Below are 14,718 nucleotides of genomic sequence, written 5' to 3'. Positions count from 1 at the left end.
TTATTCGAGGTGAGGAGACTGGTATTTGTTCTCTTACCATAAAACCCCGCTGATTAGAGGCTCAATGCTTTCAGTTTCATTTAAAAGTTCAGCCAAAGACGGAATCAGCGAACTTATGCTCTATTCGTATGATCTAAGAGGAAATCTCTGGAAAGGTGAATTTAGTTCGCAGAACTGATCAAATCTTATCAAATTTGTTTAAAAAGAAAAGAATATTTATGTCACAAAGTTGACCCAAAAATTGGTGGCAATCTCCAAAAATTACACATTCCCATCGAAATCGGATTTTCGAGCAGCTAAATTAGAGCGTAGACTCAATTTTTTCCCGCCGGCGCTTGTGCGATTTACCGCGCTCCCGACCGCTCGCACAACTGCATGAGACATATGAATGAACCATTTAAACGAGCGTCTTGCGGCAAATTTTTATGTCATATTCATAAAAGCGATTCAGTTCGCGCCTTAAATAAACTGCGGTTTATTTCCCTCGTAAAAGTGGCCCCGATTTCCCCTTTGTGGGCTGCGCAAGATCTTCCACCATTGATGCTTCAAATTTAATCGACTAAGATCTTTCGCTTCCTACATACTTTCGTAACAAGAGACTATAAACTGTAATCTTTTGTTTCGTAACAAAGTGGCCCTCTACAAGTCATATGTTTTACATCTACATCCATGAAATTAAAACCAGTACTGACCATATCCGACCACATTTGTTTAGAAGACTAGAAAATTAAGGAGAATTTGTAACAAAATTAATCCCGTGAATCATAATAATGTTAAAAAAGTTCTCGTCTCACTTCAATTTTCCAGCTGGGGCATTTGTTAAAGTAAAAAAGCTCGAAACAGAAGAGTATTGAGACAAATATAATACGAAATTAACAAAAAAACTAGAAATTGAATATCAGGTGCTAAAGAAAAATTTGTGGCAACGAGAAGCAAACCATACAGATTTGCACAAGTGAAAAAGCACGAATTCCTTTACCAATCTGAATAGGACAACTTTACGTGTGTCTTCTAGTCAACTTTGCGAGAGAGGGAGAGTAAAAACTATGGGGACAAGGTTATGTTCCAGTCAGTTTGCTAAGCAACACCTTGGACACGTAATTAAGGGTTCATTCGTTGTGAAGCAGATTCTTGTGAACTGTTCATGAAAAATATGATGATTTTTTTCGCATATCAAACATGAACAAAATCAAAATATGAACAGGACATGAAGAAAGCCTCTGTGGTCAGACAGCTATGAGAATTATTCAAAAACATTATTAAGACACTTTAAGTTTCTCTTCTTCTCTTCTTCCTATGAACAAAAGCTACAAAGGATTAACTTTGTAAGAAGAAAGTTAACTCTGCTGTCCATAAAACACCAACAAAGATTTATGCAAACTCCAAAACGATATGACCAAAGTAACCTTTTATCGAAGATGTGACTGAGAACAACATCAATTAGCAAGGTACACAATTGAATGATGACCTGTCGTCAAAGTTATAAGCAGTAACTAAACATTCAAATGGATTGGAATCATAAGCAATTAGACATGTCGATTTGGCTATTATGTACTATTTACAACTGAATACATAAGTTTGGCCAAATACAACATGCATCAGTTTAACAGGATAAAGAGGGCTCCTTTCCAAAAACAAGTTAACACTCGAGATCTCCTTTCCAATGACAAATTGATTCGAAACATGGAAGGATGTTTTATAATCTAGTCACTACTGTGAGATAGAGAAATACTTGTAGGCCTCCGCTCATTACCAAGCTACTCACTCAAGTTAATAGAATTGATGGATTCTGATCCAGCTTTTATTTAAAATTGAAAATCATTCCGAATCAATTGCTACCCAAGGACATCAAAGAAGTGCCATTTGATTTAAGTGGATCCAACGTTCTTGTCAGTGAAAACTACAGATGAAAAGCAGATTCAGCAAACTTTTCCTGTGATAGCCGAAAAAAATGAGACAAAAGTAAATTGTTATCACGTTTTAACGAAGATGGAAGATCAACATCAATTAGTAAAATATACCATTGAACAGCCACGAGTTAAAATTGGAGTCACCACAACAATACAGCTGTTAAACACTATTAAAATGTTCAATGTTTCATATAAATACAGCACGCATCAGTCATCAGTTCACTGTGTATAGATTTTCGTTCCTGATCACAAGCAGCTGACGAAACCTACAGCGTGGAAACTCAAATTTCTCGTTTATTCTGTTCCTTCAGCGCCCATTGCAAAAGGTAACTGAGATATTTGATTGATTCCAAGAGTTCATATTTGATCATTTTTTAACCAGGGGTTTCAAAAACTTTTGCCATAAGCATAAGGGGTGTAATAGGCGACTTTGCCTGTAAAAGGGGGCGAGGGTGGAACCCGAACGCGAAGTTCTGTTCGCAGGCTAAACAGGCGTCAGTAAGTGGTCATTACTGCAGGTAATGTGTCGATCATCCCAAAGCTTCAACATCCTCTCGGGCAACCCCCTGGGCATTTGAACTTTTGAAGATTGGTTTGATAAAATTCCCACCCCCTTCTCCTTCCTCGAGGCCAAAATTGTGTTCAAATGGCCCACCCAAGAGCTGGATTGATGATCCATTTTTTTGCAAGATTCAAAATCAGGGACGATCTTCTGAGCCATTACCCCGCGAAAGTAAACTGTTTACTTTCAAACACGTCCATTTTCAAGATGAAGCACTCGTATTCCATCGGAAAGACTTCACACTTCCGGTTCAAAATTTCATTCCGGCCAGGCAAAGTTCAAATTGCCCGATTCCCTTCCCCCCCGGCACGTTCGACAATCAAATGCCCGGGAAGATATTGAGGCTTTGAATTGATCGGCGCATAACTGACTTTTGTCGAAACCCTTGATTTCAACAGTTTTTTTTCACGAAGTGACTCTGTTTCTACTAACTATGTGTACAGTTGTCTGTTTTCCTTCTTCTTCAGATCAATCCAAGTCACCATGCTTTTTAAGTTCGCTCTAATCACCATGCTAGCCACAGCGTTCATCAGCGAAGCTTCAGCAAATTCCTGTCCTCGCTGGGTGAAGCTAAACAAGAGTCCAGTCTGCTTCGGAGCCCGAGACAGTCAGTTCAGCGCATTTGCTTACTCTCAGAACATCCTAGTAAGCTCGTTCATGCTCGTTCATCGTTCTGGAACAGTGACATGTAATAAAAGACATTATAGTTACTGGGGATGTTATCCAAATCACGCAAATATAAATGTCGTCTTAACAGATAATCAAAACAAGTTATTGGCCCCAGCTGCTACCAATCATGGTGGATGGTACAATCTGTCAGGTTACACCTCCTCATCTTCTGCCCTCGTGTTCTGTGCTGCCAAGAAGCCCCACTGTATCCACGCCAACACCCAGCTCCGCCTGTGGTACGGTGAAGATTTACGTGGCTACACAGAGAGCGACAACGGCGGCAAAACTTGCGCAGATGTTTATGGTCTGCTGGTCTAAACTGCGATCAACAAACCTCGAACATTAGACTGAACGAGATGATTACTGATAGAGAAAGACTGTCGATTTATAACAAGTTGTCAAAATAGAGATAATAAAGTGATTCGAGGTCAGAGAAGAGTGGAGATGGTTTATATGATCCTGCAATCCCATACCCAAATATTAAGGCAAGAGCTGCTACTCAACCTCTAAGGAATACAACGGTCAAAACATTGAGCATGCGCGAGGGTATCAAATTTGGCCGCCCGCGCGCCAATTCCCCGCGCAGAAAAACAGATAAAACAACTGCTCTCGCAAAATGGGTGAAAGAAATTGAAAAGCTCATAGAATTATGTTAAAGAAAACAAAAATATGGAAAAGGAAAACTCTTAATTTTTAGAACAGTACGGGTTTTCTTTTGATTCACTACTCTGTTTTGAGCTTTACCAAAATATGGGCTTTTTACGCTTCCAAAAAAAAAAGTGACTTACCGGCTTGTTTGGTTCACTGTTTTACCGCTCAGTCAGCGATAAACAGGCATATTTGCATAGACATCTTAACCTTGTAAAATCCTAGTTGCAATAAGACACCAAAACAAAAGAATGAGTCTCCAGTGATGGAGACCCGCGTAATCAAATAAGTCCATAAATAAATATTAGAAGGAGTGAGACATCAGGGTTCGACTGTATCTCAACGTAAAAATTCTACAAATCATTGATGCTTCTCTGTCAAAACTTGCCTTTTGATTTTTCCTTTCGCTAATTTCACAGCTCGAAAACTTGTCCTGAACGGGGATACCTATTATTTGCAGATTGTCACCAATATTTGGGTCGACTTTGTTTCCAAGATATTCCGATCCAATCGTAAAATAAATGTGAGAAGATTAGGTCAGTTTTGCTGACTAAATTTATGCTTGCAAATATTTTCTTCTTTTTTTTTGGATCACATTTATGAATGGTCATATGATACAAAGCTTCACTGATTTGGACTTTCTCTGAAAGTTTTAAACGAAACTGTGTAGAACTGGAAGCACTCCACCTCTAAGTTTATAGTTTTTTTAATGAATAGGCTTTTATAGTCATAAAACAAATACCAGTCTCCTCAACTCCGATGATTTTATTTTTCTTCATTCCAATAGCTAAGTACAAAGAAAAATATCTTTTAACAACTACTGATCTATTCAGTCTAATGGTCAAGGTTTCTTGTTACGAACAGTTTAGGCCAACAGACCATACACATCTGCGCATGTTCGACCGCCGTTGTCGCTCTCTGTATGGCCTTTTAAATCTTCTCCGTACCACAGGCGCAGCTCGGTATTGGCGAAGATACAGTGGGGCTTCTTAGGAGCACAGAACACGAGGGCAGAAGACGAGGAGGTGTAACCTCCCAAACTGTACCATCCATACTTGTTAACTTTTGATGCAGCTGGGGCCAGTATCCTGTTTTGATTATCAGTGAGGACGACAACAAGACCACCGTTATTTGCTGAACAACCCCAGTAGCTGTAATGTTTTTTATTACAAGTCACCGATCCTGTACGGTGCACGAACATGAAGGAGCTCACGAAGATGTTCCGCGGGTAGGTAAAACGACCATACTGGCTACTCCGAGCCCCGAAACAGACTGGACTCTTGTTAAGCTTCACCCAACGAGGACAGGTATTCGCTGAAGCTTCGTCGATGAACAGGGTGGCTAACAAAACAACCACAACGAACTTGAAAAACATGATCATTTGTTTTTGATCTGAAGGAATCAAAATAAAAATACATTAAGACATAAACAATAAAAACGTGCTTTTGGATGAAGCCGGAATCGATCCTAATCAATCGCAGCGAAGAAAATCTAGGGCATGTTACTCTTTAAGAATTCTATGTTTACGGCGTGCTCAGTTTTTAATTTAATCATCTTTGTGATCGATTTATTTTGTCCCAAGTCGTTGTTTCAGTCCGTAAAGTTATTGATCAAGAGGACTTCATGAATTACTTACAATGGCTCACCTTTTGAAAATGAGTGTTCAGTCCAACACTGGGTGCTTTTCTCCGATCGACTGTTTCTTGTTGAAGGCAAACGGGAATATAGAACTCATGGATGAGTTGATACCCTTTATTGACATCGGTTTCTGTGCATTGCATTAAAGGTAACCAACTCGAATTTTCTCGTCCGAAAGGGAAGTCTGTAAGTTGTCGTCAAAGCGCACATAGAATTGACAAGGAAACTATTTGATTTTGATTTTTATTGTTGATATTTCTTCCGCCTTTATTTTCTGACATATCAAGGAACTGCTCTGATGGATATTGAGTTCACGTAAGGGTAATTGTGAAGAAGAGCTCCCCAAAAAACCTGTCGGCCGACTGTCGGTCAACTGTCGGCCGACAGGTTACCGACAGTCTACCGACAGCTAACCAACAGGTTACCGACAGGTTAAGAAAAAAGAAAAATTGTGTTAAAAACGAACAGTTAACGTGACATAACAATCCGTAATGGTAATGTATGACTCGACAGACTTCACCTACTCACCGATCGACGGCAAAGTTGAAAGTATGTAAAGAAACGTTTCTTCCAAAATGTTGTTATCAGATGCGTATAGGATATATCACTTGCGTAATTAACAACACACCAGACAATCTAAGAATCGCATTGGAAGATAATTTAATCGAAAAACTCGGCCAAAAACTCTGATAACCATAAGCTACGTATCAATACAAACACTTTCGTTCAAATCGCCCAACAATGCAACGCTGCCTCTTATGGTATGTTATGTATGTATCAATAATGTTTACCTTGTGCATTTGTGTTGCTAACATCGTCCTCTATCTTGCAGGTTTGGGATGAATTGCTATTTCCAATTTCAAGTTTAATAAATGATACAACTGTGAATCTTTTTACTCATTATGTTAAGTAATAAATTACTATACGCAACAATTCGATAATTAGACTTGGATGCGTGATGCGATAATTGATTTAGGCGCGCGCCGCTAAAATCACGATTCTACGAGTAAAGTATCTTGTGTATTTCACCACTCACAAAACGGCTCCTTTAGGAGCCACCAAATCTTGAAAGTCAATTTTCAACGTATTACACATGTTGGATGTTGTATCAAGCGAAAACCGAGAGAAAACATTAAGGTTTGTGTTAACGTTTCACGGACAAGCTACCGACAAGCTACCGACAGGTTACCGACACATTACCAACAGTCGGCCGACTGTCGGCCGACTGTCGGTTCACTGTCGGCCGACAGGTAGCCTATATTTCGGGCAAAACCTGTCGGCCGTCTGTCGGCCAACTGTCGGCCGACAAACGGCCCACAGTCGGCCGACTGTCGGCCGACAGTTGACCGACAGTCGGCCGACAGGTTTTTTGGGGAGCTCTTCTTCACAATTACCCACGTAAGTATGTTTGTTACCAGTAGCCAAATTGTAATCCTGCATGAACCAGGCTAACCGTCTCATAAATTAGATAGCGGTATATGTACGTTGATACTAGAAGTCACAAACTAAATATTACTCCTCATTGTTTGCTTTATTTGAACATGCCAATGCAAAATGAATTCAGGATACTCCTACGTTTCTGTCACTTTGAACAAACTGACGCGCTCGCTCTACTATGAAACAACACCAACATGTCTGAACACAAAAGTGTTGTAGAAGGTCACTTTAAAAACACCTTTTCGGAATGTTCTTTGAAAAACACCCAAAGATCTCAGTGGGAACCAGTTTTTTCCTTTGGGTTGGACGAGCATCATAAAGGATAACGTTTCTATTCCCAGAATAATTAGCAAATCAGTTATGTCAGCCGGAATTATTAGGGCTCGTAGCCAGTCCTGTCGGCATTGTCCTGATTCGCGATCGCTTCATACTTGTCCCGGCGAAGATGAGCATAGAGCCTCATTTATAATAACCGATACAGCTTTAACCGTAGTAACTTTGAACCCATTTGGATATCAATATTGGTTTTGTTGACAAGATATTTACGGTACTTTCGGTTCCTCGCTTCATTAATATATTGTCACGATGTACAATTTCCTTCGTAAACTAGGATCCCTAATTGCTCCTTGATCTGCTTTTTGTCTTTTTTATTTTATCGGAGTAAACAGGACGATGTTTTGAGGCGTAGACTCACTGTGGCATAGGGTAACAGCCGATTCAACATGCTTTCCATGGTGTTTTAAAGGAATATTCGGATAGTGCAATGTTGAACAAATTATTGACTGAGTGGTTTGCCCTAACAGTCTTGTTTAAGATTTGAACTCGGAAGGGGTATATTCCATTTCAGTGAGCAAGCGTATCTTAAACAAGAGGGATGTGTGGTCTAGCGACTCGGGTTCTAACAACCCGTTTTCCGAGTTTGTAGAAGAAAGGTCAATTATTTAGTAAAGGTGTGCTGAAAAAGTTTGGGGCAAACTTGACAACGAAACGAAACCTCCGTAATCTCGTGCGCAATAACTTAACTTTTAACTTCAAGCCGCCGTTATTTTTTTCATCAAAATATTCACGCATTCTGGAAAAATGATATCAATTACCGGCTAAACGTCTAAAATGGCCGTTATTCAATGAATTTCAATGCTGTGATATTAGAGGGTATTATATTTTTGTATTTTCTACCTAAAGCTTCTGCCTCTTTTTTAATTTCGAACTTGTGTTCTCCTTTTACCTAATAACCTCGGTAAACAAAATGGAATTAACTCGAAAGCGATTATCACTCACTTAGTTTTGAAAAACACCAATTTTGGTGGCATGACAATGATTTAATTGTCGTTTTGAATGAACTTTACTTCTCTAAGGGTCTACAAGTGTTCGGTCTTGCGGCAATGAATATTGATTTCAACGATGTGGAAATTAGAATGACCTCTTAAAGTTTCTACGATTACGATGTTTTTCATTTGTGGTACGTATGTGGCCAAGAAGTGAAAAGGTTTTTCGGCTTTTTGCTTTGAAAACTAACAGAAATCTTTTTCATGTGATTTCGGCCATCTTGTCTTCGCACCCACAACATCAATAACGTGACACGTACTCTTTCTTGGCACCATATCGATGTACGTGTCATAAGAGTATGCGTCATTGACCAAGCGTGAGGTCACCAAGACGAAGTCACAGAAACGAAAAAAAAAAGAACGAGGCTCATATCCAGCCAACTAGACCGAACAAGAATGGTCAATAAAGGAATTATTGTACAGCAAAAATATCTCTTTATAAAAATCAAGAATATCTTGTCTATTTCGAGAGCCGGGAAAGTAAGCCAACTATGTTTGTAGCACAGTAAACCCATTAGAGTCGTTTATGTTTTCTTTGTTTTGACTGTCTTATGCCGCTTTTTGCGGCTCCATCGCCCACATTGTCCTTGAAGAGCATTATGCTCAAAAACTATCTGTGAAAAGAAACGTTAAAAATTTATTCGAGCGCCGCGCAAATTTCGACAAATTTATGGTTTACTTCACCTTAAAATAAACTACACGTTCCTCATCACACTTAATTCTGAGCATATCGTTTTTCAAAAGAGAAATTGTTCGCTCTGGCCAAGTTTGGGATGACGTTAAAAGCGATTATAAAGAAAAAACGTCAAAAACAGATGGTAAATTTCCTCTCCTTAGTGACAAACTCGGTGTAAATTGCGGGCTCAGACACAACAAACCACCCTCTTTTAATCCACCAAATCAATACAAAGCACAGAAGGTATACCAACTTCTATTTTGTTCGAGAATAAATTTCAGCGCAATTACTTTACCACCCAAAATAGCAATTTTTCAACTTTCAATGCTTTGGTGAGTACACTCTGTGGTGAGTGTTGATTGCATTTTTAGAGAAATAGTATCACACCTTTTAATATTTGTGACTTAAAAATAATAATAAAAAAAGAGAATTTACCATAGTAAATAAGTAATCTATGATCACCAAATCACCAAAGGTTTTTTCTGTTGGTTGATAATCGATTATGTGTTCAGCCAATTAAGTAGCAAACCTACTCTTTTTCATTTTACACTCTAAAATCAAAATCCACACCCTCCATACTCCTCTCTATACATTTCCTATGGTGCTGACAAGGAGAATTTGTTTAACAATTAAAGCTCCTTATGTTAGTAATCATTCCCATCATTCTCATGAACTTGGAGGAATAATTCAGCAGTATTATTGTAAGGAGAAATTAGATGCTAGTCACCCTTAGGGGTTAATAGGTAAATGATTTTTATGAGAGAAATACTCTGGACTGAGCTCTGTTTATTTTTCAAAGCTGGCATCTGTTCATTCTAAAGTCAACTGGCCCGAGTAAGATACTTCAACTCGTAGTTCTGCTGTGTCCTTTACATGTAACTTCTGGTACTCTGTCCATAAAAATCTGTCCTCAAATCTGTGCAAATTCACTTGAAAGCCAGAGGCATCATTTTCCCATTAAATACTGCAGGTCTCTTTAGTGTGTTCACTTTCTAACGATCAATTACATTTCCGTTGGATAGTTTCTTTACTCACGACTTTCCAATATTCCCCCCTGCTTCCCCACTTGTTTGTTTTGCTGCCATAGCAACTTTTTCTGCCATCTCCGCTGTCCGCTGTTTAACATACTCCTCATCCTCAGGACGGATTTTCAAAAATTTTCCTTTCTGTTTCTGTACCCATTCACGTATCTAAAAAATGAAATACTCAAGAGTTATATGTATGTGTCAACTTGTAAGCACACAGCTGTAATGTGGAGATTAACATTGGTGAGTTTAAGCAGAACATATCTACCAGCAGATTGCAGGAAAAAAAGGGGATTCTAGTTCTACCAGGTTTCCATATCAATGCTGCATAAAAATAGAAAAAATCTCTTATTTACAGTTTATGCAAATATTTCAATTTTGGATTAAAAAATGCTTCAGTAGACAGCAAGATGCTCACTTTAGCCCTTTGACGTTTGTCATATATGTGATACTTAAGCTCCCTACTAGCTCAAGGAAATGAATGATGTAGCTTTGGAGAGGGAGAGGGGATCTTAGGGGTTTGATGTTCCACTTCTTGGTATGATATAAGAATACTGGTAATTACTTAACTTTTTTATTTCTTTTTTTTTTCAACAGTGAACATCATAACACGTCCTTAACTTCTGGTGAAAAGCTGGTGTAGGTCGTCTTATTGAAAAATCTTTTATCTGACATGGTTTGACACTACTCTGGTTTAAAGATTTGATGAAAGTAACCTAGAAGTTACAATTCACAGACCAAGACAGAGTTTCTCCCTAGGATATCCATATGATTTCAAGCAGGCAATAAGAATAAGGAGAAATATCAATTAGGGGATTATCAGTTGATTCAGTTACAAATTCTCAGAACTAAAATCATAAAAATTGTACAACAGTCGGTAAGGAGAATTACTAGTGAGATCTTGGGAGTGAAAGGGTTAAGCTCCCTACTAGCTCAAGGAAATGAATGATGTAGCTGTGGAGAGGGACAGATGATGTGAAGGGTTCATTTACGACTACTTGGTAACTTTTTAGTTTTTTTGTAACAGTGAACATCATAAGATGTCCTTAACTTCTGATGGAAAGCTAGTGTAGGTCTCCTTACTGGAAATTCCTTTATCTGTTATAGATTGATGCTACCCTTGTTTAAAAATTTAATGAAAGTAACCTAGAAGTTACAATTTATACACTTAATGTACTGACACTCCTTCAGATCTATGAATTGTAACTTCTCAGTTACATTCATTAGATCTTTGAACCAGAGTAGCATCAAACCACATCAGATTGTTCACCTGATTACCTTGTGAACTTTAATATATCAAATCCTTTATCTGTTCTTATGTTGTTTTTATCATCATCATCATCACTCTATTTTCTTATCATTGTAGAATAGGCCTACAGTTGTTTTTCTTTTAAATAAGTAAGATGAAGATGTTTTTTCTTTCTCTATTTCTTTACAGAGCTTGAAACTTGCAATCTTTCCTACTCTGTTTAGATAATTATAAGTTGCAAAACATGAACTTACTGGAACAAAGCAATGATCTCCTTCATACTCAGGTATAAATACACAATACAAGCCAGCTCCTGATAGGATGAAAATAAAAAATTACAATTACCACTAAATGCATCACAAAGCTCTAGATCGTTCAGGTTAAAAATGTTCTCTTTTTAACCCTTGGATCCCTAAGAGTGACTAGCATCTAATTTCTCCTTACAATATCACCCCTGAATTAAACAATATCTCACAATAATAAAGAAAATGATCACCAACAAAAGAAGTCCTTGATTTTTAATCAGATGCTCCTTGTCAGTGCCTCAGGAAATGTATAGAGAACATTATGGAGAATATACATATTGATGTAAAGGGTTGTAAAGGTTTTTAAGAGGTAATGAAATTGTATCTAATGGGGGGGGGTGGGGAGTGGGGGGTAGATTTGTATAATATTAAGTAAAACTGGTAGGGATTGAAATACCAGTGCCTCATGAATTTTCTTGCTATCAGTGAGAAGCCAAGCAGGCCGTTAGATAGAAGGGGAGTTTTACTGTGCTACACAAGGTTACGAAAGAGGGAGAAAATTTCCAGGTTTTAGATCTCGAGCTCCAGGGCCCAACATGCCTAGTTCTTTCTTTTGACCTATTATGGAACCACACACAAATGCTCCCTCCTATGATAGACATCCTTGTCATAGTTCCTCCGTTTACAGTCATATGTTTTGAAAACTCATGAAATTATTGGGTAAAATTTCCGCACAGCCCCATACTACATTATGCATTCAGTTCTTGGATAGAGAAAACAACGACAAAAACAATACATTGCCACTGGGAAAACAGATTTGTTTTTATAATAGTATGGGGCTGTGTGGAAATTTTATCAATTATTGTTTTGATTCATGTGGTTTCTTCAAGTAAAAAACAAGCGCGATTCCTAACCTCCTTGTCGAAACACAAACTTCTTTAAATACTCACCTAGGGTAGCCAAGTAAGTAAATATTTTGAAGGCTCGTTGACTATTTGGGAATATTAGCGGCTTCATGAGTTCGCTTCTGTTTGGAACTCCCGGAATTTCTGGGAATGATCTCTCCTTTCTGATCCGGGTAATTTTTTCTGCCATTTTGTCCGCCATTTTGTCCGCCATCCTGAATCATGTTGACCTCGGTCAGCATTAGATTCCATCCACCAAAACCACCTTGGTCGAGAGGGACTGAGATGGAATGATAGAAAAAAATTACGAAGCTACGACAACATGCCGACTTATCCCGATGACCCAAGTGTATTATTTGTTTGGGAAATTGCGTCAAAACTTTTTACTAAAGAAATGGTAAGTATTAATTTATTGTTCGATTGTAGTATTATAAAACATTTTACGCAATTTTATGCAGATATTTCACGTATTTAAAAGGTGCTTAGATGTTACGTAGTTTTGGTGGATGTCATTAGGGAACATCCACCAAAACTTTGACCAAAACCATCAACAATATATTTTTTAAATTTTATCTATAGCCATTGTTAGATGTTCAGGGAGACAAAAGATTTATACCACTAATTAGCAGTTAGTGCTCTGGCTAATTATTTGTAATGGTGCACAATTGCTGACCGACCAAACGTTCATAATGATTATCATAACTCTTAACACATAGAATAAAGTGGTTTTGGTGGATGTTTCTCTCCATCCACCAAAACCACCACAGAAATTTCTGCTACTTCCTTACAGAAGACTGATGTGACCTGCTATTTGGAATACATAACCACAATCTATTTCTTTGTATGTAGAGATATTTTGGAAAGTTCTTGAGTCAGCACCTTTTATTATTGAAACCATAGTCATAACATGGTGCATAATATAGAATACAAAAGGTTCTGGTGTGGTAATCATGTAATCTTGAAACAGGAGAGTTTTTAACTGACTTAAACTGATTTAAACAAACATTTGCAACAAAATTCCAGGTCCAGAAATTTCTTCCACTATTTCCGCCAAAATCATAACCTTTAAGTACAACAAATCAGCACATTAGTAATTGTTATCAGGGGTCTGAAAATCCTATAAATCTTTCACATTTATTTCAAGTAACCTTTAATTTCACATGGATGAATAAGTATACACTCAACATGCAGAATGTCTTACAGTTTACAAACTATTTCCCTTTTTATGGATAGACAGTGAAAGGCCTTTGCCACATTGGTGAATCAAACCATTGTATACCATGCATTTTGTGATAATTGTTTGTTTTTGCTCACAATACCCAGAAAAATGGAGGGGATAAATTTAAATAGCAAATTCTATGGTTAAAATTAAATAACATTGGAAGATCAAATTAACTTTGTACTGTTTAAAATTCAGTTTTGGTTTCTTGCTTATTCCAGCCTCTTGATATTCAAAAGCATTCCTTGTCATTTTTGTGTTCTTCTGTGTACATAACTTGAAAAATAAACACAGAGAAAGGAAACCACAAAGGATTAAACTTGAAGCTAAAGCAAAGTTTAAGTTGAGCCATAGCTGATCCAAATACTGAGCACTTTGTATTGTAACCCATTTAGCAGTAAAGTTTATCTATATGTCTGCCAGCTTGTCACAAGTCTTACCCCTCTCCTTCAAAAGTCTCTATAAATAAATTTTTCTTTGTGGTCCCTAATTGATGATTAGTATATTACAGCTCCTCAATTTTCCTCTCTCAAGTCAAGGTTACTCTAAATTTAACAAAGTAATGGACTTGATAAAACTCAAACTATAACTCAGCTGGCTGCTACTTGCAACCTTAATTTCTAGATATCAGTATACAATAATCAATATGTTATAAATAAGAACCCTAATGCTTAATTTTGCAGTGATCATCTTCCTCCTTTTCATTTGCAGACCAGACTGGAACCTCTATAGGTGTGTTTGCTTGTTTTGAGTGGGGATGGAAGAAAAGGAGTCATGCCACATATCTGATTTATTAAATCGCATTTGTTCTGTTTATACATGAGTAGAACTACCTTGTTCTCTGAAAAAAATAAAATTTCTCGCATTTTTATCTGTGCTTCGCAGTCAAACTTCCTTGTGTCTTGGACAAGAAATCTTATTTTCTTGAAAACAAAATCTTTGTTTCCAGCCTTCTGTAATAGGTAAATATAACAGTGTAAGATGAGTGACAGTGTATTTCTCAAGTTATTTTTTGGAATGTGACAAAACGGAAGTGTCATAGCGTGATAAGGAGCAAACATATGATTGCTTGATAGAATGCAAAAAATGCAGAATTGCATATATTTTCTCCTTTGTCAGCAGCATATGTTAGTGAAAAGTTCTTACAATTGTTAACTTCTAAACCATCTTCAATTTAGCCAAGATTGAACTGTTATCACGTTTGTCATAA

At 37.6% G+C, this 14,718-nt stretch overlaps 3 protein-coding genes and 1 long non-coding RNA gene across 5 annotated transcripts; 2 read left to right on the top strand and 2 right to left on the bottom strand.

Moving 5' to 3' along the window:
• Positions 1-2,109: 2,109 nt before the first annotated feature.
• On the top strand, positions 2,110-3,577 carry LOC113670367 (uncharacterized). Of its 2 annotated transcripts, none has more exons than XM_089183763.1 (2): positions 2,110-2,236; positions 2,940-3,577. In XM_089183763.1, exon 2 carries the CDS (start codon positions 2,956-2,958, stop codon positions 3,457-3,459), a length of 504 nt encoding a protein of 167 aa, XP_089039889.1. In that variant the 5' UTR covers positions 2,110-2,236; positions 2,940-2,955; the 3' UTR covers positions 3,460-3,577. The 2 variants fall into 2 exon arrangements, with proteins under 2 accessions (XP_089039889.1, XP_089039890.1); XM_089183764.1 differs by having other exon boundaries at positions 2,127-2,236; positions 2,916-3,577.
• Positions 3,578-4,534: 957 nt separating this feature from the next.
• Positions 4,535-5,685, bottom strand: LOC113670342 (uncharacterized). Its single transcript, XM_027186475.2, has 2 exons — positions 5,436-5,685; positions 4,535-5,181 (listed from the first exon to the last, which is right to left on the bottom strand). Exon 2 carries the CDS (start codon positions 5,168-5,170, stop codon positions 4,655-4,657), a length of 516 nt encoding a protein of 171 aa, XP_027042276.2. The 5' UTR covers positions 5,171-5,181; positions 5,436-5,685; the 3' UTR covers positions 4,535-4,654.
• A 3,419-nt stretch (positions 5,686-9,104) lies between these two features.
• Positions 9,105-12,567, bottom strand: LOC149038680 (uncharacterized). Its single transcript, XM_089183761.1, has 3 exons — positions 12,335-12,567; positions 11,394-11,452; positions 9,105-10,055 (listed from the first exon to the last, which is right to left on the bottom strand). The coding sequence occupies exons 1-3, from the start codon at positions 12,501-12,503 to the stop codon at positions 9,897-9,899; spliced, it is 387 nt and encodes a 128-aa protein (XP_089039887.1). The 5' UTR covers positions 12,504-12,567; the 3' UTR covers positions 9,105-9,896.
• LOC149038679 (uncharacterized) lies at positions 12,527-14,384 on the top strand. Its single transcript, XR_016180102.1, has 2 exons — positions 12,527-12,686; positions 14,220-14,384. It is a non-coding gene; the product is annotated as an uncharacterized LOC149038679 (long non-coding RNA).
• Positions 14,385-14,718: the final 334 nt, after the last annotated feature.

Source organism: Pocillopora damicornis, chromosome 10 (assembly GCF_964200805.1).
Source record: "Pocillopora damicornis chromosome 10, jaPocDami1.2, whole genome shotgun sequence".
In the NCBI taxonomy this organism is placed as follows: domain Eukaryota; kingdom Metazoa; phylum Cnidaria; class Anthozoa; order Scleractinia; family Pocilloporidae; genus Pocillopora; species Pocillopora damicornis.
Note: the sequence above shows the minus strand (reverse complement) of the source record. Positions and strands in the feature narration are given on the sequence as shown.

Bases quoted from the DNA above. Each gene is read 5' to 3' on its own strand.
- LOC113670367 (XM_089183763.1), top strand. From the start codon at position 2,956: ATGCTTTTTAAGTTCGCTCTAATCACCATGCTAGCCACAGCGTTCATC.
- LOC113670342 (XM_027186475.2), bottom strand. From the start codon at position 5,170: ATGATCATGTTTTTCAAGTTCGTTGTGGTTGTTTTGTTAGCCACCCTG.
- LOC149038680 (XM_089183761.1), bottom strand. From the start codon at position 12,503: ATGGCGGACAAAATGGCGGACAAAATGGCAGAAAAAATTACCCGGATC. The intron at 11,453-12,334 runs GTGAGTATTTAA...TCATCCTATCAG, and splicing joins TACTTACTTGGCTACCCTAG to GAGCTGGCTTGTATTGTGTA. The intron at 10,056-11,393 runs GTAAGTTCATGT...TTCATTTTTTAG, and splicing joins GAGATCATTGCTTTGTTCCA to ATACGTGAATGGGTACAGAA.